Source organism: Mytilus edulis, chromosome 11, assembly GCF_963676685.1.
Source record: "Mytilus edulis chromosome 11, xbMytEdul2.2, whole genome shotgun sequence".
Classification (NCBI taxonomy): Eukaryota; Metazoa; Mollusca; class Bivalvia; order Mytilida; family Mytilidae; genus Mytilus; species Mytilus edulis.
In genome coordinates, this window is record NC_092354.1 from 56,325,912 (window position 1) to 56,352,004 (window position 26,093).

The following is a 26,093-nucleotide window of genomic DNA, read 5'->3' on the forward strand; positions in this document are numbered from 1 at the left end:
AAGTTACCTAAATAACTGAACGTTTCATTCATAACTATTTTATGTGAAATATGTACTACTTTCTGGTATGTGCTATTTTGCCCGAATAAGTGGTTTAACACTTTACAAATAGACAAACATTGCCAGAAGCATACTTTAGGATATAACTCTTCAACTGTTTAATGATTATACATTCTTGGCTATCCAATATTCAGCTTTGAGCGCTCTTGATCAAGGGGAATCCAGAAAAGTGCATAGGACGCATGAAACCCATAACGTGTTGTTTTAGTAATAGTTACACACCGAGGGATAGGTGTTTGTGGATAAGAAACCCCGTCGGCCGGTTATATTTTTCAAACAAGTGAGTATATTTGACATATGTCAAAGTTGTTCTGCATATTCCCGTTAAATCGATGTGGTTATATGGATCAGCAGGTCAATGTTGACCGTTTCGTGTTTCTTATTATAAACAAAAAAAAATAACATAATGCTCCTGGTATGCAACTGTCAATATGGACATGGTATAAGAGAGACAACATTTTGTGACAAGCGTTGGTTTTGATAGAAAATACTAAACATAAAGGCAATATTATAACCTAAAGTACTTACCTGTATAATTTCAACAAAGGTATTCATAACTGTTTTGTTTTTTGTTTTTATATCATACGGTTTTATTAACCTCCATCTTTTCCATGTTCTCGAGAATAAACAAACATATTTGGACATACCTAAGGATAGCTGTGTCTGTATTTAAAACCCGACTACAAGATACCCTCAACATACAAAGATAAATATCTAATATTTAGGAACTGTCTTTTTGGGGGCAATCTGTGACTGATTCAGACAGGGTTCCCAGCCCAAGAGAAAGGGCGCGTCCAACAATTAAAGTGCATTGCTCTTTTAAATTAAAGCCGGTCAAACCCGCGGAACCCCCAGCCTCGGATCGGTCCCTACATAACTTGAAAACGGGGATGTACGGGAGTTAGAATCCCTATTTTAAAAGATCAATGGTTTAGAATAGAGACATATGACTGGGATAATAAAGATACCTTCCAGCAAAGGAGTATTTAAAGGATTATTTTTGTATTCGAAATAAATACTTAATTTTTTTTAATTTTCTTAAAAGAGGGTTTTATTTTATATCTTGAAACAGTTTATAGTAGACAGTATTACTCATTTCTTGTGTAATGTTATTAAAAAAAAATCTATTTCTATTGTTACAAATAACAATGAATTTTGTTTTGGGAATGTTGAAGCAGGGGTTTCCCCGCTCGTCACACCTTGTGTTCAAAACCCATTGTTTTCGTAAAAATAGATCTTTACAAATAACACTTGTTTCTGAAAGAGAAACTATGAAGTATAACAATATAACTGGGTGTAATAGTTAAGTCATGAACTAATTTCATTATTATTTGGGTTTTAAACTTTGGTGAATAAAAAGACACCGGTTTGTTCCCCACTTAAAGATAAAGAGCACGGCAAAAAGTTGTGTTCCTCGAATGGTCTTAATTATTTACCACTGTGGCACAAATATGATTTGGTATTACCATAGTCTAGTTATAAACACATGATATATTTGTATTCGATCATATTTGCACATTTTTAACATTTAACATGGCCCTTTAAACTATACGCATATCTATATATGTGTATACTCTGGAAATTACATGTAATGATTATTTCAGATAGTTTATTTTGTACATTGTTTCAATGTGTCGTGAACACATACTTTATTCTACAACGGATTGTTCATTTACATCTACCACTAGTTTTATTGTTGAAAATATGCATATACACTGATGAAGGACATACACTACTATAACTAAAATTCAGGTCCTCAACGCACTTCAACTTCGTACTTTGTGTGGTCTTTTTAACGGTTCTGCAGATCTGACAAACTGGCAAATTATAGCTCAAAGAGTGTTCTAGAATGATCACCAGTCATTCTGCTTTCATTTGATACCAAAGTTACCTAAATAACTGAACGTTTCATTCATAACTATTTTATGTGAAATATGTACTACTTTCTGGTATGTGCTATTTTGCCCGAATAAGTGGTTTAACACTTTACAAATAGACAAACATTGCCAGAAGCATACTTTAGGATATAACTCTTCAACTGTTTAATGATTATACATTCTTGGCTATCCAATATTCAGCTTTGAGCGCTCTTGATCAAGGGGAATCCAGAAAAGTGCATAGGACGCATGAAACCCATAACGTGTTGTTTTAGTAATAGTTACACACCGAGGGATAGGTGTTTGTGGATAAGAAACCCCGTCGGCCGGTTATATTTTTCAAACAAGTGAGTATATTTGACATATGTCAAAGTTGTTCTGCATATTCCCGTTAAATCGATGTGGTTATATGGATCAGCAGGTCAATGTTGACCGTTTCGTGTTTCTTATTATAAACAAAAAAAAATAACATAATGCTCCTGGTATGCAACTGTCAATATGGACATGGTATAAGAGAGACAACATTTTGTGACAAGCGTTGGTTTTGATAGAAAATACTAAACATAAAGGCAATATTATAACCTAAAGTACTTACCTGTATAATTTCAACAAAGGTATTCATAACTGTTTTGTTTTTTGTTTTTATATCATACGGTTTTATTAACCTCCATCTTTTCCATGTTCTCGAGAATAAACAAACATATTTGGACATACCTAAGGATAGCTGTGTCTGTATTTAAAACCCGACTACAAGATACCCTCAACATACAAAGATAAATATCTAATATTTAGGAACTGTCTTTTTGGGGGCAATCTGTGACTGATTCAGACAGGGTTCCCAGCCCAAGAGAAAGGGCGCGTCCAACAATTAAAGTGCATTGCTCTTTTAAATTAAAGCCGGTCAAACCCGCGGAACCCCCAGCCTCGGATCGGTCCCTACATAACTTGAAAACGGGGATGTACGGGAGTTAGAATCCCTATTTTAAAAGATCAATGGTTTAGAATAGAGACATATGACTGGGATAATAAAGATACCTTCCAGCAAAGGAGTATTTAAAGGATTATTTTTGTATTCGAAATAAATACTTAATTTTTTTTAATTTTCTTAAATGTGGGTTTTATTTTATATCTTGAAACAGTTTATAGTAGACAGTATTACTCATTTCTTGTGTAATGTTATTAAAAAAAATCTATTTCTATTGTTACAAATAACAATGAATTTTGTTTTGGGAATGTTGAAGCTGGGGTTTCCCCGCTCGTCACACCTTGTGTTCAAAACCCATTGTTTTCGTAAAAATATATCTTTACAAATAACACTTGTTTCTGAAAGAGAAACTATGAAGTATAACAATATAACTGGGTGTAATAGTTAAGTAGTAAATTCCATTTTATGTAGCGAATATTGTAGTGTTTTAAAATTTTGTTTATCACTTAGAAAAATGACTTATGCTGAAACTGTTTCCGACATTTGCCAAACATCCTATATAAAGGTTATTTTTCGTAAAATATTTTATTCACATCCTGACAATAAGTCTACAGGTATACTGGGTGTCATAGTAAATCATGGTGAAAATGTATACATTGTTAGTTTTCGTCATTCGGACAATACATGGTTTAGCCAGTTATGAGAACAGTTCTCATCAAAGTTTTTATCCAGATCAGAACAAATATGACAGGCAGGTCTATGCAACGAGTGAGTATAAAACCAGCTTTTCATAAAATTGTTTGTACAATGGGTTTTGTATTATCAAGTTGCCTAGCTATGGCTATAATCTTTTTCTTTTTTGGTTAATAGCTTTTAATAAGTTCAACAATTCCAATTAGTTTGACCTCGAGCATCATTGTAAACACACGTTTTGTCCAAATGCGCAATGTGTCAATACAATTGGTACATATGATGTTTTTATTCTGAACATTTTAAAAAATTAAATTTTGTGTGTGTTTTTATTTTTTAAATTTGTTTGTTTGACATGTGCCTATTTGTATGGAAAGGTTATAATTAGAAAATGCATTGCGGGGTCATGATAATGCATAAAATACTGTGGATTAATTATAATAGACAACTTTCGAGTTCGATGCTTTTCCGTCAAAAACTCTGGTTTTAGTGAACATCATTCGTGGGTTTAGGGGATTCGTCACATCCGTTCCAATGTTGAGCAAGTGGTTGGAAAATTATAATACTATTTTGAGCAACTGATTCGGCGAATTGAATTCTCATCATTGACAATCAGTACTGCTGTCATAAGGGAATTGTGATTAAGTACCTACAAAAAAAACACCATTTCTAGCTTATCCTGCACAATGACGTCCACTAAGACGCCTGCTGAACGTTAATAGTGCAGGGATACAGGCGATTCCCTTTATCTGGTAAATGACGTCATAAAGGCGCGCATCATTGACGATTTTTTTCCCGGTGACGGATGAACTTGAAAGTGGTCTATTCGTTGGACACCAAATTTCGTGGGGTTTAATCGGTACAGGTGAATTACGGATTCAAATATTCAAAAGGCACGATGCAGAGATTGGCAAAACCAACCAGTTATCCTCAAAATTAATACACAGGAAAAAAATGAATTCACAGTATATCATTTGGAGACTGTTATGATCTGCTTACCCTTCCGGAGCACTTGAGATCACCCCTAGTTTTTGGCGGGGCTTGTGTTGCTTATTCCTTAGTTTTCTATGTTTTGTCATGTGTACTATTGTTTGTCTGTTGGTCTTTTACTGTTTTAGTCATGGCGTTATCAGTTTATTTTTCATTTATGAGTTTGACTGTCCCTCTTTTATCTTTAGTCCGTCTTTAATGGTTAATATGACGAATGAACCGTTGAAGATGGTAATACGTTCGAAAGTATGACACATAATAACTTTACAACACCATATTCTGAATTTGTCTGTTATATCGTACCACTGTTCTGGAAGAGGATTCTGATAACATGCTTACAACACCACACCCTGTATGTGGTTGTTATACCATACCACTGCTCTATTGGAGGATTCTGATTAGATATTTACAACACAACATTCTGTATGTGTCTGTTAAACCATACCACTGTTCTGGATGAGGATTCTGATAACATGTTTATATTACAACACCACATTCTGTATTTGTCTGTTATACCGTACCACTTTTCTGGGAGAGGATTCGGATAACATGTTTACAACATCACATTATGTATGTGTCTGTTATACCGTACCACTGTTCTGAGAGAGGATTCTGATACCATGTTTACAACAACACATTCTGTATGTGTCTGTTATACCGTACCACTGTTGTGGGAGAGGATTCTGATAACATATTTACAACACCACATTATGTATGGGTCTGTTTCATAGCAAACAATGTCAAAATTTGCAACATTTATTAACCGAAATTACATATGCAGATTTTAGTTTCAAGTAATTATTTACAGGTAGTTCTTACGTTTCATAGCAAAAAATGTCAAAATTTGCAACATTTATTAACCGAAATTACATATGCAGATTTTAGTTTCAAGTAATTATTTACAGGTAGTTCTTACGTTTCATAGCAAAAAATGTCAAAATTTGCAACATTTATTAACCGAAATTAAATATGGAGATCAAAATTAAGTTTACAACTATAAAAGAAAAGAAACCTTAGATCTAAGCCTTTTATTCAAAGAAAAATGTAAAGATAATCTGTAATTAAAAATCTTTCATAAACAACAAATTTCCCCTGAGGTAAAGAGACTTTGTTTCTGAAAGGGAAATGGTACACGGACTAGTGTCGGGGAAAAATAGCCTTAGAGATATAGACTATACTATTCACCTCTATCAATAAAACAAAAACCGAATGTAAAAGAACGTTAAATGAAAAGGAATGGTACACGAACTGGTGTCGAAGAAAAAATAGCCATAGATATATCAACTATACTATTCACCTCTGCCATAGTTTTTTTCTCTAACTGCTGCAATAGACCTTTACTTTAACAACTGCATTTTATTAGTTACTACAATTCATGTTTGTTAGACTAACATTTATAAGTATATCGGCTCGGTTGTCTATACATTTTAATTTAGTGAATACTGTAGTTTTTCGAAGTTTAGTTCATCACTTAGAACAATCATAAGACATACGTATTTCTCTTTCTTTTCCTATAAATGCTACTACTTACTTGTGTTGCATGGAAAACATAAGTTTTTGTTTATACTGATTAACAAAGCAAACTATATGACATTCAATTTAAGGGTCATTCCTTTAATAGTTCGCTTGAATAGTATAATCAATCCTAAAACATTTTCCCGACATTTGTAACAGTGCTAGTAATAACTATTTAACATTAAAAAAAGTTATTTGATGAAGTATTGATCAGTGTAATGACTATTTGACATATTCCTTGTAAATGTAAAATCTGCCAAACATCCTATATATATGTAGTATCTATTCGCTACACATCCTGACTATTAGTCTATACGCACATCAAATGTCATGGTGCAAATGTTCACAGTTTCTGAAAATATGTGGGTAAACCTGTTATAACAACACCTCTGTAAATAGTATGCACCAAGATATTTACATGTACTAATTTAGCAAAGGAAGGGATAAATACTACTTTGTAAAGGATCACTCTGATTCAAAACAAATCTCTTTGACATTATCAAAATGCTTGATTTCTTGATTGACAACATATTTGTTACGTGTTTTCAACAGATTATCGGCATTCCAATGAGAACTAATTGTGCCCCTCTTCTTGCCTACTTGTTTTTTTATTCCTATGAGGCTGACTTCATCCAGGTTCTTCTTTTGAAGATAGATATCCTTTAAATCTACTTTCCGCTATATAGATGATGTTCTTTCACTAAAAATTCAAAATTTGGTGGCTATGTCGAATGCATCTTTCCCATTGAACTGTAGATAAAAGATACAACAGATACAGTCGGCCTCATATCTTGACTTACATCTCGAAATTAACGATGAGGGTCGATTGAAAACAAAACTTCACGACAAAAGATATTGTGTCAGCTTTCCAAATGTGAACTTTACATTTCTAAGTAGCAACATTCCAGCAGTACCTGCATACGGTATATATATATATCTCCCAATTGATACGATATTCCCGTGCTTGCATTTTTCTATTATGATTTTTCTGATAGAGATTTGTTGCTCAAAAGGAGCTATTAAATCAACAGTTCCAAATGGTGAAGTTGAAATCATCTCTTCATAAATTTTACGGACGCCATCATGAGTTGGTTCACCGTTATGGAATAACCGTTTCATCAATGATATTGTATATGTTCCTTACGTTGTAACTTCAATTCCCTTCGCTTTCATAAATGTGACCTACCGAATAAGACCATTCACCGGATTTGTCATTTGATAAGCAACACGATAGGTGCAACATGTTAAGCACGGTCTGTTTACCTTTCCGGAGCACCTGGGATCACCTCTAGATTTTGGTGGGGTTCGTGCTGTTTATTCTTTAGTTTTCTATGTTGTGTCATGTGTACTATTGTTTGTCTGTTTGTCCTTTTCATTTTTAACCACGGCGTTATCAGTTTATTTTCGATTTATGAGTTTGGCTATCCCTCTGGTATCTTTTGTCCCTTTTTTAGCATGTTTAGTTTTACAATATGAATATACATTAAACTTGTTTAATTATTATCGGACAAGAGCATTAAAAAAGATTGATCAACAACATCCATAGCAAACCCCCATAATTCAAAGCTGTATCTCATGACTTTGTGAATAAACAATATTTCGTGTTAAAACCGTATAACTCAAGTACATTCCTTTTAGACTACCATTATGCAACAATATTTATTTCAGACATATTTTGAAATTATCATAAACTATGGTTGACACCACCTCCAGGAAAGTTGTCCTATGCTGAAAGTAGCTATTTTGTTTATGTCCTTTTTGTAAGCTGTTCAACTGTTTCTACTTGGTTTTCAAATATAATGCTTTGTTAGGCATAGATAACCTTATCCATATTTGGAACAACGTTTTGGAATTTTGGGTCATCAATGGTCTTCAACTTTGTATTTGTTTGGATTTCTAACTATTTTGATCTGAGCGTCACTGATGAGTCTAATGTAGACGAAACGCGCGTCTGGCGTATTAGATCATAAACCTGGCACCCTTAATAATTATATGCGCTTTTTTATGAAGGTAAATCCAGAAAAAAGCTTCGGACGCATATCTATACTATTAAACGAGAAGACTCATTTTGTGTGTCGCTTAACTTCCTTCCACAATAAATCAATCATCATGCCTCTGTGTCTTATAATTAACATGTATAGTCGCATTTGTCATTCATTCTTATGATTATTCAGATTGAGATATTTTGGGAGAAAAACGACAAAAAAAGAGTCCGGATATGATTCCGTCATCATACTGACTTTTAGTCGTAGATAGAACTTCCGGTTTGAAACATGCACAAATACAACCAATCGTATGATAGATAACAAAAAATGAAAAATAAATAAGCCAATCAGAGCAGTCTCTATATGATGGTGCTTAGATCGCAAGAACTACAACTATTATACCTCCTTTATTATTTTTCGCGTCTATCTACATGACTTTTTGTAAACTACGATTATACTACTTTAATATATAGAGAGACTCTCTGTATTCTGTCTACTGTTTTCTTTGAAATGTTTACTATTTTAGGGGTCATACCACTTGCATATATATTGAAATAAGTAAAACTTGCTCAACTTCATCTAAAACTACCTCGACCAAAAATTTTAACCTGAAGAGGGACAGACGGACGAACGAACGAACGAACACACGGATGCACAGACTAGAAAACATAATGCTCATATATATATATATATATAAATGGGGCATAACAATTTATTGTTGAAAGGGAAAATAGTGAATTACCAAAAATGAAAGTAAGGTAGAGATTAGAGGGAGACAGGACCTTTTTTGGGGCGTCGGGATCGGGTGTTTTTAAGCTCGAGATTTGGGGATTGGTCCTTACGGGATATGAATTTCTTGAAATATTGCTTCTCGGGATCAGGACACCTCCTACCACCCCTCAAATTAGCCTTAGTCGGTCTTAGTCATTTATATAAAATTCCCACAAGATTTATATCCTACCATTGGCATGCTAATAAGGCTCTAAAAAAAAAAGCACTGATAAATTGTCCTTGAAGCATATTGTATTAGACTAATAATCATGATAATGGTCTATATATAAGCAATAACATTTATTTGATGTTTGAAACGGTGCAAATTTTTAATTTGATTTGATTGATTGATTGATTGTTGGTTGCTTAACGTCCAGTGGCAAATATTTCATGCATGCCCAGGACGGGAACAAGTTAAACAATAAATACAATGGGTAGGTCGTGTCATGATAGAGGCTTTTCAGGATAATAGTCGGGGAAATTTTGACTGCCACTTTGATTTGACTTTTACCAACAGAAGCAATGTAGCAAAGGACAATAATAATTGTGGTCTGAGACCAGAAACACGAAAATAATTGAATTCAACAGAAAGGAAACAATTATCGGACTTTGAAAAAAGGGAGAGGGCTTTTGATACCTTTTATGAAATTCTCCATACATAATATATTTTCCAAAAAATCATCCTACAACAGTTCACAAGCTGTATATACCCGCGATTTCGCGGGTGTGTTCTAGTCATTAATAATGTGTTGTTTTTATTTATTTTATATAATGCTAAACTCCCTTTTGAACCTCTATAAAACAATATTATCCTTCTACCACTTTATGGCAAACACATCTTTTTGAGACCTTAGTAATGCACTAATATCCTTTCTTTCAATACCTCTATTATCACACAACACTCCTACAAAATAAAGGACAATACAGGGCCCATATTGCTTGACTTGGTCCGCATTTAACTTATACACCTTCAATTCATATACATAATTAGACCATATGTCGTTAATGATTATACAAATTTGGTTTCGAAAGCCAAACGCACAAAGGGTTAAATTAAACAGTTTGATACTTCAGAAAAGAGATTTGGAGGATACCAAGCTTTAAAATACGGGACGGGTGGCCTCCATTTAACAACACACATGTCCAACGGATGTTTTATGGAAATAATTTTGGTTTTTTTAGGATGGCCATCTCAACTGTTTTATAGTACTTAGTTACCATTCATTCGATATTTTGTTTTAGTTAATACTGAAAATTTGACCGTTTACGTCGCTACAGTCGGATTCTTAAGAGTATAGAATAAAACGACACCATAAACAGAGTGATACTTGGTCTATTGTTACTTTACAACAATCTTTTTGTCTAACCCCTGACTTTTACTTTTACATCTGTGTCTCGTTAAATACTACAATGTAGCTTTGTTCCACTTACATCAGAGATCAGTATGACAACTTTCAATGAAATCTAACAAATAACAACTACTTACAATTGTACAATTGAATTAAATTTATGATTACATTAAATCTCAAAGTATATAATTTAAAAAAGATTATATTGATTATGATAACATATGATTACAAAAAATCTAAATAATGTAATTAAATAATACCTTCAAACATCTGGAAATTTGGACTGCCAATGTAACATTAGGGTGTATTGGACAGATATTTAGCCTTGCAACAGGCCACATATGACCCATAAAAGAGTTGTTACAAGGGTTCTTAGAGTGCATAGAGTGCATAGAGCTTGGCACCCTCCTATTTACATGAGGCAATCCTTGCGGAAATTAGTTAAGGATTATAAATTCAAGAGTTAGAAAAAAGTTTAACTTGATCATGATGACCAGTTATATACATGTATATCTAAATTGTACAATACTTTTTACGTAGTCTAACTATGACCTTCTATATCGTATCAGTTCATTTTTAACTGGAGTAAATATAATTAATTAACATGCCTTATATGAGTTTTTTTCGTCAAGTTTAATTTGAAACCCTTTAATGTTAGAACGTATAAAACGTAGAATGTGTTGTTTTAATATTATACATTACTGGGCCGATATCTCTCCTGGCATACGTTTAGTCCTCGAGGGTATCATCACCTAAATAGTTAGTATTTTGGTACTTTGGTACTGACATGAATTATAACAGAACATTTAAAATATGTCCGTTTACAATTTGAAATAATAAGAATATAAAGTTTCAATTTTCTCATCCAAAAGTTTACACTAGATAAATTTTAAAAGATTAGCTCCTTTTTGCATTAAATTTTGGCTTTGTCTTTCCTATCATGATTTCCTTGATAATGGTTAGCTGCTCACAAAGAGGCTATTAAACCAAAAGTTCCAAATGGTGAAGTTTAAATCATCCCTTCGCAAATTTGATAGACGCCATGACGAATTGGTTGACCTTTATGGGATATCTGTTTCACGGACTATATCGGATATGTTCTAAACATCCTGACTACTATCCCGTTTCCTCTTCACTAAGGTAACCTGCCGTTATGGGATATCTGTTTCAAGGACTATATCGGATATGTTCCAAACATCCTGACTACTATCCCGTCTCCTCTTCACTAAGGTAACCTACCGTTATGGGATATCTGTTTCAAGGACTATATCGGATATGTTCTAAACATCCTGACTACCATCTCGTCTCCTCTTCACTAAGGTAACCTACCGTTATGGGATATCTGTTTCACGGACTATATCGGATATGTTCTAAACATCCTGACTACTATCCCGTCTCCTCTTCACTAAGATAACCTACCGTTATGGGATATCTGTTTCACAGACTATATCGGATATGTTCTAAACATCCTGACTACTATCCCGTCTCTTCTTCACTTAGGTAACCTACCGTTATGGGAAATCTGTTTCACGGACTATATCGGATATGTTCTAAACATCCTGACTACCATCCCGTCTCCTCTTCACTAAGGTAACCTACCGTTATGGGATATCTGTTTCACGGACTATATCGGATATGTTCTAAACATCCTGACTACTATCCCGTCTCCTCTTCACTAAGGTAACCTACCGTTATGGGATATCTGTTTCACGGACTATATCGGATATGTTCCAAACATCCTGACTACTATCCCGTCTCCTCTTCACTAAGGTAACCTACCGAATGAGACTGTTTACTGGTTACGTACCTGCGTAAGCAACACGACCGGATCACATGTACTGCAGAATATGATCAATATTTAGAAGCACATAAATTCATCCGTAGTTTTTGGTGGAATTTGTATTGCTTGGTCTTTAGTTTTGTAATTTGTGGTGTCTAACTTTTATTTGTCTGTTGTCTTTTTTTCTCCTCTTAAGCCATGACGTTGTCAGTTTAATTTCGATTAATGAGTTTGCATGTCTCTCTGATATCTTTTGTCCCTCTTTGTTGTAAATGTGCACTAGTGGTTCAACAGTAATGATTAAAAATCAGTTTTGTATTTTGGGAGCTTAAGATATGATATTATGTGTTTATTGATAGTTTTTGCTACTTTGAAATAAACAAAAAACGAACGTTTCACTTTAAGCCACTAACTAAAATGTTAATGTAAAAAAAATGCAATATAATTATGTACAGTTGAAAGCGCAGCCGTTCGATAAATATTCTTAAGTATCTATCCAAAACTACACAAGAAGTATTTTCTAAAATATACCTACTACGTAAGCTTTATATTTATTTCCTTACGAAGTAAAGATCATTTTGAGTCAAGGACTTCAATATTTGTAGTTGGCTTTTGACGTTTCGTTTCTGTTCCGGCTTATAATAGTTACCTCCTGTATTCTAATTCCTGGAACTTCGACTGTACCAAAACAGGTTCTGCAATTCTGACAAACAGGCAAATTATAGCTCAAAGAGTGTTCTAGAATGATCACAAGTCATTCTGCTCTCGTTTGATACCAAAGTTACCTAAATAACTGAACGTTTCATTCATACCTATTTTATGTGAAATATGTACTACTTTCTGGTATGTGCTATTTTGCCCGAATAAGTGGTTTAACACTTTACAAATAGACAAATATTTCCAGAAGCATACTTTAGGATATAACTCTTCAACTGTTTAATGATTTTACATTCTTGGCTATCAAATATTCAGCTTTGAGCGCTCTTGATAAAGGTGAAAAGTCTATAGGACGCATGAAATTCATAACGTGTTGTTTTCAGTAATAGTTACACACCGAGGGATAGGTGTGTGTGGATAAGAAAACCCGTCGGCCGGTTATATTTTTCAAACAAGTGAGTATATTTGACATATGTCAAAGTTGTTCTGAATATTCCCGTTAAATCCATGTGGTTATATGGATCAGCAGGTCAATGTTGACTGTTTCGTGTTTCTTATTATAAACCAAAACAAAATAACATCATGCTCCTAGTATGTAGCTGTCAATATGGACATGGTATTAGACAGATAACATCTTGTGGCAAGCGTTGGTTTTGATAGAAGATACTAAACATAAAGGCAATATTATAACCTAAAGTACTTACCTGTATCCTTTTAATAAAGGTATTCATAACTGTTTTGGTTTTTTTTTTTATATCATACGTTTTAAAAAAAAAAAGCTCCCCCTCTTCTCGAGAATAAACAAACATATTTGGACATACCTAAGGATAGCTGTGTCTGTGTTAGAAACCCGATTACAAGACACCCTCTATATACAAAGATACATATTTAATATTTAGGAACTGTCTTTTTGGGGGCAATCTGTGGCTGATCCAGTCAGGATTCCCAGCCCAAGAGAAAGGGCGCGTCCAACAATTAAAGTGCATTCCTCTTTTATATTAAAGTCGGTCAAACCCGCGGAACCCCCATCCTCGGATCGGTCCCTACATATCTGGAAAACGGGGATGTACGGGAGTTAGAATCCCTATCTTAAAAGATCAATGGTTTAAAATAGAGACATATGACTGGAATAATAAAGATACCTTCCAGCAAAGGAGTATTTAAAGGATTATTTTTGTATTCGAAATAAATACTTACTTATTTTTTTTTAATTTTTCTAAAATGTGGGTTTTATTTAATATCTTGAAACAGTTTATAGTAGACATTATTACTCATTTCTTATGTAATGTTATTAAAAAAATATCAATTTCTATTGTTACAAATAACAATAAATTTTGTTTTGGGAATATAGAAGCAGGGGTTTCCCGGCTCGTCACACCCTGTATTCAAAACCCATTGTTTTCGTAACAATAGATCTTTACAAATAACACTTGTTTCTGAAAGCGAAACTATGAAGTATAACAATAAAACTGGGTGTAATAGTTAAGTAGTAAATTCCGTTTTATGTAGCGAATATTGTAGTGTTTTAAAATTTTGTTTATCACTTAGAAAAATGACTTATGCTGAAACTGTTTCCGACATTTGCCAAACATCCTGTATAAAAGTTATTTTTTTCATAAAATAGTTTATTCACATACTGACAATAGTCTACAGACATATTGGGTGTCATAGTAAGTCATAGTGAAAATGTTTACAGTGTTAGTTTTCGTCATTCAGACAATACATGGTTTAGCCAGTTATGAGAACAGTACTCACGTGGATAGTGTTCACCCAGAGCACAACAAATATGACATGCAGGTCTATGGTGTATCTTCAGAACCAAGTGTAGATATCTATCCTGTAGAAAAGACGAGTGAGTATAAATCCAGCTTTTCATAAAATAGTTTGTACAATGGGTTTTGTATTATCAAGTTGCCTAGCTATGGCTATAATATTTGTCTTTTTTGGTTTATAGTTTTTAAAAAGTTTAACAACTCCAATTAGTTTGGCCTCGAGCATCATTGCAAAGACATGTTTTGTCTAAATGCACATTGTGTCAAGACAATTGGAACATATGATGTTTTTGTTCTGCATATTTTAAATATTAAATTTTGGGTGTTTTTTTTTTTTAATTTGGTTGTTTGACATGTGCCTATTTGCATGGAAAGGTTATAATTAGAAAATTATGCTAGTCTCGATACATTGCGGGGTCATGATACTGCATGAATTACTGTTGATTCATAATAATAGACAACTTTCGAGTTCGATGCATTTCCGTCAAAAACTCTGGTTTTAGTGAACATCAATCGTGCGTTTAGGGGATTCGTTACATCCGTTCCAATGTTGAGCAAGTGGTTGGACAATTATAATACTATTTTGCACAACTTATTCGTCGAATTGAATTCTCATAATTGACAATCAGTACTGCATTGACGACCACTAAGACGCCTGCTGAACATTAATAGTGCACGGATACAGGCGATCCCTTCTTTTTGGTAAATGACGTCATAAAGGCGCGCATAATTGACGAGTTTTTTTTTCCAGTGACGGGTGAACTTGAAAGTGGCCCTTTTCGTTGGACACCAAATTTCGTGGGGTTTCATCGGTACAGGTGAACTGCGGATTCCAATGTTCAATAGGCATGTATGCAGAGATTGGCAAAACCAACCAGTTATCCACAAAAATTGATACACACAAAAACAAATGAAGTCCCATTATATCAATTTGAGCCTGTTATGATCTGCTTACCCTTCCGGAGCACTTGAGAGCACCCCTAGTTTTAGCGGGGCTAGTATTGCTTATTCCTTAGTTCTCTATGTTTTGTCATGTGTACTATTGTTTGTCTGTTTGTCTTTTGCTTTTTTAGCCATGGCGTTGTCAGTTTATTTTAGATTTATGAGTTTGACTGTCCTTCTTATATCTTTCGTCCCTCTTTAATGGTTTGAAAGTATGATACATAATAACTTTACAACACCACATTCTGGATGTGTCTGTTATACCTTACCACTGTTCTGGGAGAGGATTCTGATAACATGTTTACAACACCACATTCTAAATGAGTCTGTTTTACCGTACCACTGTTCCGGGAGAGGATTCTGATAACATGTTTACAACACCACATTCTGTATGTGTCTATCACGTGTGATGAGCCTGTTATTTGGTGGTTGTCCTTTATTGATGTATATCGTACTAGATTTTGTTTCATTTTTTTTACACATCATACCGCTATATATCTTTTTTGAATAAATATTAATGAAATGCAACAGCATGCGTTAGTGGCAGTTAACTTTAGTAACTTATATAGAATTTCGTGGCTTGTACATGTTGTGTAGGAAGTTTTGTAAACAATAAAGATTGCAATTGAATTATCTGAGTATGTTTTAAATTGTATAACAAAAATCTCTGATTTCAATCTGCCAAAAATCATCGCTTTATTTCCCCCGAATCACAACTTTCTTTAAAATGCTAAAAACAATAAACATGATTGCTTTCAACGATTTTTATTTATTGGATATTTTCAAATGGCAGGTCATTTTGTACAAGTAAAATAAATAATTGCATACGTTGCAATTGGTACGTTTAAACATATTTCTCAATTTACCTTTATCATGAACACGGACAATCAAAATTTGCCTCCCGGACATTTTCGGTTTCAAACTTTATTTTGGTCGCGTTACTTGCTAGTCTGATTTCCTAGATACACAAGGCTTAGTTAATGTAACCTAGCATAATTTGACGTTTTTTTATCAATTTTAAATTTAAGTCTTTTACAATACAAATAGCACTTTGAAATCAATATGCCAGTGAAAACAAAATAACACAAAGCTATCTGCTTTCAGCTTTCATCTGTTAAAGATCTACAAAATTTGAAAGAGTAAAGATAGGATATTTTCAGATTTATACGATTTGATTGATTGATTGATTGATTGATTGATTGATTGATTGATTGATTGATTGATTGATTGATTGATTGATTGATTGATTGATTGATTGATTGATTGATTGATTGATTGAGTGGTGTTCAATATAAATCATAACATGTGGTAGGAGTGCAAATTAGACAACTCTCAATTCAAGTCACCATGTGAAAAAAAGAAACAATTATAGGTCAAACAACGGCCTTCAGCAAGAAGACTTGGCTCACATCTAACAGCAAGCTAGCTCTAAAGGGCCCGAAAATGACTAGTGTAAAACGACTCAAACAGGAAATCATATCTATATAAGAACAAGAAAGGTTCTAGTCGAAACGCATGCCCCGTGCGTGAATCGAATTCTTAAATTTGAAAAGAAAGGGACTTAGACCACTCGGCATCCATAAAATATTAAAACTATTTATTACATTGGTTGCAATGAATTACATTGATTTCCCAGTTAGATAAAAACCGATAATTTCACATGTGAAATAAACGTGGTTATTTCACTCTCTGACGTCATACAACAATAGGCGTTGTCAAGACGTCGATAACGTTGAAGCAAAACATGCGTAGGAAAAACATATAGTTCCTTACATTGTCTACATTAATTTCATAAAAAAAAGCAATTTGACAATGAAATAAAAAGTATAACTAATCGCCGTATTTGAATATCAAAAATAAGACAACTTGTGACCGAACGCCGCTATGGATTAAACTCGTGCTGTGCACTCGTTTAATCCATGCGTCGTTCGGTCACGCGTTGTCTTATTTTTTGATATTCAAATACGGCAATTAGTTATACTATAATTGTTTACCTAGAAGGAGTGCACGGTAATGAAATAAAACCTAACAAACAAAACATCTAAAAGACATCTTTTTGTGAAGATTGGCTTAATGCTTACTATTCGTTTAGGGTTTATATTTCGTCCCCTAGTATCTGTGGGTAATTGTCTCAATTTCCTTATCTTCTTGTATCTGTTCTTATAATCAATATGTTTTTTTATTTTAGAATATGGTAATCGGCAGAAATGCGAGACAACGAATTTGACAGATATTGCATCTCCTTCTTCGATTGGAAGAGTGTACCCTCTAAACAAATCCGGTCAGTTGTTTTTGGTGTGGTTCAACGATTCAAATTACTTCACAGTTGACGTTAGCGAGAGTTGTTCAAGCCTCCTATTAGAAAATTTAGATATAATACTAATGTTTAGCGTACCATATTTGAAAAGATTTCTTGGACCTTGTCAAAATGGGATAGTCATTCTGTATAAATTTTGTGACCCAAACGTAACATACAACACCAGACTTATCGAACACAACGCTATTCCATACTTTTCCGATGTAAATATATATTTCATTGATAAAGATAACCTCTGCACATCAAGTTTCAAAGCATTCGTTGAAAAGTACAATAATGTTATAAGAAATAAAGATATTTACAGATTTTTGTCAAATCAGACAAGCTGCTGGGATAAAATTTACTTCACTAATCAAATTAACATTGAATTTTCTCTGCAAAGAATTTCTAATACACAAAGTATGATTCTTGCATTTTTACATACACACACTTATGCAACATATATCAATTTCATTATGAAATACCAAACATGCAAAGAACAGTTTATTCACTCCCTTTATTCGAATGGCTTGCAAGTGAGCAAGAAGGACACGTTTCTCCTCAGTTTTGATAATTTAATGAATCTTACTCACGATAACGCCTGTTATGAAACCTACTTAGCCTGCAGTGCTTGGGGTCGATACATGGAGTCTGATTTTATTCTACCATCTTCAACAATTGGTTACGTAACGTCAACAGTAACACTGGTAGTGATGTTTGTAAACGGCTTTGTTTTATTTCTATTTCTACAAAAGGAGAACCGAACACCAGTTACCATTCTTTTGTCAGCTTTGGCTATATCTGATAGTATGACAGCACTGCTGATGACCGTTCGAACATTAATAGCCTATCACAAGTATGGACATCACGTTTACAATTACAATGAAGGACTAATGTGGTACACATTTGAAATTGCAGAATGTTTATTACACATGGTAATTTATAATTTAATGTATAGCTTTCATTTTGTGTCCATTCTTTTAACAACACTTCTATGTTTACAGAAATCTGTTGCTCTTCTATTTCCAATGTGGAGTAAATCACATATAAGAAACAGAAGAAATACAATATGTTCTATTTCAATTTTTATCTTTAGTTTTTGTATTTTTACAGCACTTTTTAGTATCGAGAAGCCAGTATATAATGAACCTATTAATGGCAGATGTTGTACTGATTTAGAATATTATAATCATGGTTATGAAGTGACCACTTATTTATACACTGTATCTACCGGGTTTACTGTTTTAGCATGTCTAGTGGTTATTATATGTACAGTCTACATTACATGTAAATTAACAATTATGAGGAGAAATCTCCCGTGGACTGATAGTTTAATTATTCAGAAAAGACACCGAACATCAGCAATAACCGTAGTTATCATTTGTATCATATTTTTGTTATCAGAGGCTGTGTTTGTTGTCAGAAATTTGGCTTATTCACTTAGCAAATTGGACATATTAAATGCATCGTCAGTGTATATTGAACTAGAGAAATATAATGAAATATGTTTGGTCATTGGATTCGCACTGAATTTTGTAATTTATCTTGTAATGAGTAGGCAAATCCGAGATGAATTACGCATAGGTTTTGTGAAATTATTCCAATCCTTTAAATGTTGGTAAACGTAAAAGAGGTAGTTTCATGCACGGTCAGGCACCAGCTGTTAATTTTTGATTAAATTGATTAATGTCAGAAACTTCAATAGCATAAGTTTGCCAGTTGGATCATACAATTAAAATCCCCTATCATCACCTTTTCCGTGACAGACGCCACATTTTTGATTTCTCAAAAACTAAAATCGAAAAATGAAAGTGTTTTCATTTTTCATTTTTGATTTCACAAAAACAAAAAACGAAAAACGAAAGTGTATTTATGTTATCTTTCCAACACAGTTTAATTGTCATTCAAAAAATGACAATGTTGTCATTTGTCATTCATTTAAAGGTCGTTAAAGTATACATGCGCAGCGGTTGTCAGATCAATACTACTTTAATCGAAGATAATGTCGACGGATGCAAAAGTCTTTATCAATCTAAACAATAAAGGTGCGTGATCTTTACTTTTAAGTTTGAAGAGGTTAATCTAAGATGATAATATTGTAGCGTAACTAGCCTCTTTTACAAATAAAGCAAACTATATATGATTGTTGGCGAGGGAAGGGCTCAAGGACTCCAGAAGAACTGGAAAAAATGATACAAAATCTTTCACATCCTTTCTTAATCTAAAGCGCAAGTTTTAATTTATCTATTTTATTATGTTCTGGTCTCGGAGCAAAATATATAGATACAGTGTAAGACTTTTAGTATTTACATGTATGAACAATATCAAAAGACGTATGTAGGATGATGAAAAAAATAATGTAATCCACAAAGTCAAGTGTGTGGCTATTGTTAGTTTAAACATATTTATTAATAGTGGATTGGAAATTTTCTCACCGGAACGGTGATCGAACCAGGAACTTATGTTTTTGTATAGTCCGATGCACTAACCTAATTATGTTACTTTTGTATAATGGGGATCAATGGTCTAGTTCCTCGTTGAAGACCCTCCAGCTCCTTTCAAGATGAAGAACAGGCATAAAAGCCCTGTTCATTAATAATTTGTATTTTTTCTATATATTGTGTACGATTTTGTCCCGTGTACATTTACTCCACATCTCTTTATTTTCTATTTCGGACATGGACACGGCTCAATGCTAGTTTAGACCTCCAATGTTAAAGGTCATATGTTGGTTTTTTTTAAAATTATTTGATGCCATGGGATTGGGATTTTTAGCTTTAATGTAAACCATGTCAGGTTTTTAACTTGTATTTACAGCAAAGATAGCCAGTTTTTTGTTCTGTAATATTCTGTAATTTTACTTTACCGGTCGCATCGGAACTTCTCAAAACATCTTCCGAACAATATCTGGACGTCGGTGTCGTAGGCATGTACAATTGCTTAACCACACATGAACGTTCTTAAGTCTTTGTAGATCTATTCCAACTTGAAGTCTTTTTGAGTCTACGACAAGCAGAATATGATATTTTATACAATTAAATATTGAAGCCATAGTCATGAAGATCGATTACTTGATTGATGTTCCGTTAACGTAGCCGCAGAACAAAAACGCGAGAGCTACTTTTGAATATTTCTACAATTTTAAGTAGTTTTCCACTCACAAACACAATACTATTTTCAACATTTATTACAATTTTTTTTTTTTTTTACACTTTTTAACTTTTATGTTGTTTTAAAATATCAATTTGACTTGAATTTGGGATCCCGCTAGCATGTTTAACCCCGCCACATTCAAAATGTTTGTGCCTTTCCCAAGTCAGGAGCCTGTAATTCAGTGGTTGTCGTTTGTTTATGTGTTACATTTTTGTTTTTCGTTCAAGTTTTGTGCATAAATTAGGCCGTTAGTTTTCTTGTTTGAATTGTTTTACATTGTCATTTCGGGGCCTTTTATATCTGACTATGCGGTATGGGCTTTGCTCATTGTTGAAGGCCGACTGATGACCTATAGTTGATAATTTCTGTGTTATGTTGGTCTCTTGTGGAGAGTTGTCTCATTGACAATCATACCACATCTTCTTTTTTATATGTATATGAGTATATTAAATAAACATGTATATACCAAGCTAAGTCAGTTTATATCTTGTTTTTCGTCTGACTATACAAAAGGCGAGGAGAGATACTTTGATAGATCAGGTTAACTGATAAGCTGTCTATATAAAGTAATGGGACAATGCATGGCATGAAGACATCACCAAATCACCGTATGCAATACTCAAAAAGACATCCAGAGCTTATCATATAGTCATCAACTACCCACCAACAGGCTGTGAGCTTTGATTGGCTCTTAACTCAAATCCAAGAGCACAGCAAAATGTCAAAATATTCTATTCAAACTGGGTGACCTGGGACAAAAACATTGAAATTTTCCAAAGAAACACACACACCCCTCAACTTTTAATAAGGAGATTTGGTATTAATGCAAATGAGTCAACTATCCAACAAAGTTCAAATGTAGTGGATGTAAGCAATTATATATAGGCAACCATATAATATTCAACAATGAGAAAAAACATACGGTATTGTCGGCTACAATAGTCCATGAATTGAAAAATATGAAACAGTTCAATTGAGAAAAATAACAGCCTATTTTAAAACAACATGAATTACGAAAAACACATATAAAAGACATCAACAAATGAAAACCATTGAACTACATGTTCCTGAGTTGGAGCAGGCACATGCAATATATTGTGGCGTTTAACATGCTTATAAACAGCCGGGACAGTTTTGTTACAGCACAGCATAAGAACAAACTATACAAATCAGTGGAAAAGGGCTTAACGTATGAGATCGATACAAAACAAGGAAAAAAAAGGTCTAACAAAAACACATACCAAATGTGGCAGGGTATTTTTACCTCGTTTTCAAACAATCCAAGTACTGAAGTACTGAACATCGAATGACTGCAAGTTCTTTTGGATTGTCACAAGCACTTGTCTCAGAAAAAAAAATCACATCTCTATACTTGAAAGTGAAGTTAATGACTTTGTACAGATATATTTTTTTTGAAACTCAGGTCATATATTCTATATCATATGATCTTTTTAATTTCAATGCCAAATATAGGGTTCTGACCCTCAATTCCACGGTTCACTAGAAATGGAAAATGATAGTGCGAGTGGGGCATTTATGTGATATGGACACATTCTTATTCAAATCCTTTATTAAAGAAGTCAGTAAATTTACTACAGATAACACTACATTTGTAAATTAGACGAACTAAGGGAGCTACCATTTGATTATTATGGGGGGGGGGGGGGGGGGATAGGATGAAATTTGAAAAAAATAGGCAGGACAGGAGTTGTGAGTTAAAAAAAAAAAGGCAGGATGAGACACTTGCAAAAAAAATGCAGGACAAAATTTTTCATCCTAGCCACCCCCCTCCCCCCCCCCCCCATAAAAATCAAATGGTAGCTCCCTAATCTAATCAAAATGTATATCTCTGATTTCGTAATACTTATGTGTATGAGATATATTAATTTTAATAAGATTGTTGAACGAACGCGTTCAATCTTAGGATTTTATTCTTGTCAATTTTTTTGACCGAGCAGAGCGAGTCGAAAACAATTAAATAGACGTCTTTCAAGCCAAAGTTAATATGTTTGATTTTATTAAACTTGGTTATCAATTGTTAATCCAAAATACAGTCCTAGATAATAAAAAATTATGAAATATTTGGTCTAGTTATAAAAAAATCACACAAAAAACAGTAGTTGTCGTTTGTTGATTTCGTTCTCGCTTCTCTTATTTTAGCATACCTGGCCCGAAGTGTCAAGTGAGCTTTTCTTATATCTTGGCGTCCGTCGTCCGTCGTCGTATCTTTTATAAAAATCTTCTGTGAGTAACTTCATTGTTCACTTAGTTTTCGATTTTGATATTGTTTTTGCAAGTTTCCATAATAGATTTCCGGTAATTGTTCTGCATAAAACCCTATGGGAAAGCACATTAACTAAATTGCTGGTACTACTATAAAAAATAGTATCCTCATTGTAAACATATTTATGTTATTAATTGATTTTATTTAGTATTACGAAGGGAATATTTCAACGGAAAAGTGAGTGAAATGTGAAGAGAAATATCTCAAGATGTATAACAGGCAAACGAGTATCTGAGTACTAAAACTGTACTCGAGTACTCGGCCTTCCGTAAGGCTTGACACAAGTCGAATTTTGTGTTACGATATATTTGTGTTTTCAAGCGCTTCACTTTCTAACCGTCGTTCAACATAGTACATGTAGTAAGCTTCTTTTTATAATTGCTGATTGCAAGTTTGTTTTCTGATTTTCTTTTTATATATATATCAGCTAACTAAAGGTTTGGTCCGACACTTTTATCCCGATAAAACCTCGAGCATGGCATCGGATTCAGGTTTCCATTCATATTCATTTATAATTAATGTTTGTTGTTTTTTTTTCGACGGCCTCGACTATCAATGAAGGGTAACAGTTCAGAAATGTATAAAAATACACTATTGATACATTGATATTTGAAATATTGTATATTTGTAATATTAATAAAATGTGTACTGCTGATAATTATTTGAGATACAAATTAAATACGTTAGACGGTCTGTCTGCAAATTTACATGTATGTTCTAGTTATATTTAGTCATGAGTATGGGTAATACTATTCTTTTATTGTCATAATGAAGAAATATCTATCCTAGAGGAACATGAGGAAATAAAGTTATATATCCATTCCCTCAATACATACTTTCTACTTAAAATATAAAATAGTCAGTTATTACTGTGTCCACCTCATCTATGTTCTATTTTAATTGCTAAAATGAGGAGTATGTTGTCGGCACTAGAATCTTGACACAAAGTTCACAAGTCAACCATGTTAAAACGTTATGTTATATTTCAAATTATGGCCTCTAATTTTACTTCTATATCACCGAAAACGATTTTTTTATTTATTAAGAGTCACCACTTATATAATATAACATGTTTCTGTATTATATCTCATATAAAACAGAATATCATATTGATTTGCTTCGAGAGTTCGAAACCATAATATAAATGTATTTTTGACATTTGAAAGAGCATGAACGTGTCACATGTCTGATGACAGTTTAATAAAAAATATTTTCTAATCAGTTAAATGCATATCTGGGATATGCTATATATACAATAGTTCATCTTAAATTCAAGCAGAACGACTGTCATTATTAGTCATGGAGATATTATCTTCAGTTTTTGGTTTGCTCGTTTTGGCAATATATGGAGTAACTAGTTTTGACAATACAACTTACTATGATGTGCATCCAGAACAGAATAAAGATTTCAGGCGTAACTTTAGTTCATCTTTTGAACCAAGTGTAGCAGATTATTCCATGGAGAAAATAAGTGAGTATGAAACAGCTAGAAATTATCAACATTTTTGAGTGGTTTTGTATGGTCTACAAGTAGTTCGTTATCTGAATATTTGAATAAATGAATATTAAAATTGATCGTAATGTCACTGCGATATCGTTTTGATTGGTTTTTGTTTGGTCTACATGTTGTTTGTTGAAACAAAGAAATAATGAATGTTGTCTTTTGTAAAATAATTGTAATGTTACATGGACTATAAATTAATTTAGTTTTAAAGTTTTGCTTGCTCTGGTAGAATTTTCGATGAATTTCAAAAAACATTTAAACGCAATATAAAACTCCTCATGCAACTTCAATATTAACTTTTTGTGTCCGTTTTTATAAAACACTATGATATGGATAAACGCGGGCTGATCTTACAAAATGGAGGATTATGGGAATAACGTACAGAATAAAAGGCAAAACATATAATGAAAGTTGTCTCATTGACAATTACACAACATTTCCTTACTTCTGAGTTGTCATATTTCATACATGTTTTGATCCTTTTTGTGTTATCAGTTCTTCGTCGTTTGAATAGGTTTTGGAATTTCAGTTATTTTTAACATATCCGTCAGTAAAGAGTCCTTAATTGTCAAAATATATAATGAGCATCTGGTTAAGTTAAATTTGTACCGTATGAGAGCTTTCATACTTGTTTAATGTCTTCCATATTCCACATGTAAAAGCTCTACAGTTTTTTTATTTGTCGATTTTTGTAGGGTAGACTGTTTCACAACATGTATACAAATTAATCTTGTGAAAGCAGCGAGTTAAAAAGAAATTAGTGGAAATTTTCGTTTTGTGTGATCTACTTTGTGCTCTGAATATTTTGAATAATGAATGTATATCTTGACTATGTTGCAATATATACTTTTGAAAGTTTAATTGGCACTGTACAATTATGTTGGCGAAGTGATCAACATAACCACAATCCAGAACTAGTTGGAATTTGCTTACCATTCTAGAGCACATGATATCATCCCCGAATTTTTACGGTGTTTGTGTTGCTAAGTCTTTTGATTTCTGTGATGTGTTTTGTGTATTGTCTTTTTGTCATTTTAATTTTGTCCCATGGCGTTTTCAATTTATTTTCGCCTTATACATGTTATAAGTTTGAATGTAACTTCGGAATATTTCGCTTCTCTTTGGACGTATCCAACATACTACTGTCAGCCTTCATTTCACGCTCCTTGCATTGTCTCAGTTATATTACTTTTCAGAATTTATCTTTTGTATTTATTGTCAAAGTATTCTTGTCCAAATATTTTAGCAGCAGGGGTATCTTGACTAAGAAGTAATACGTTAATTTGTTTTAGCTCAAAACGTAGACAAAAGTATCGTCAAAGTCTTTTTTTTATAAAAATGAAGAAGAAAAAATATATTTATACATATGAACTCAGCAAATAACATGACATTCAATTTAAGTATTCTTCATATGACAATTCAATAGATTTATATGACAAATGCCAAAACTGTTTAACTAGCATTTGCAACAGCATTTATGTCATTGGATGACATTCTACTCAATTTAATGAATATATGCCATTATCCGAATAAATGTCTAATC

General features: G+C 33.3%; 1 protein-coding gene across 1 annotated transcript; it reads left to right on the forward strand.

The window, feature by feature from the left end:
- Positions 1-14,132: 14,132 nt before the first annotated feature.
- LOC139495846 (uncharacterized) lies at positions 14,133-19,286 on the forward strand. The gene is made up of 2 exons (XM_071284252.1): positions 14,133-14,451; positions 17,502-19,286. Exons 1-2 carry the CDS (start codon positions 14,286-14,288, stop codon positions 19,229-19,231), a joined length of 1,896 nt encoding a protein of 631 aa, XP_071140353.1. The 5' UTR covers positions 14,133-14,285; the 3' UTR covers positions 19,232-19,286.
- The last annotated feature ends 6,807 nt before the right edge of the window (positions 19,287-26,093 follow it).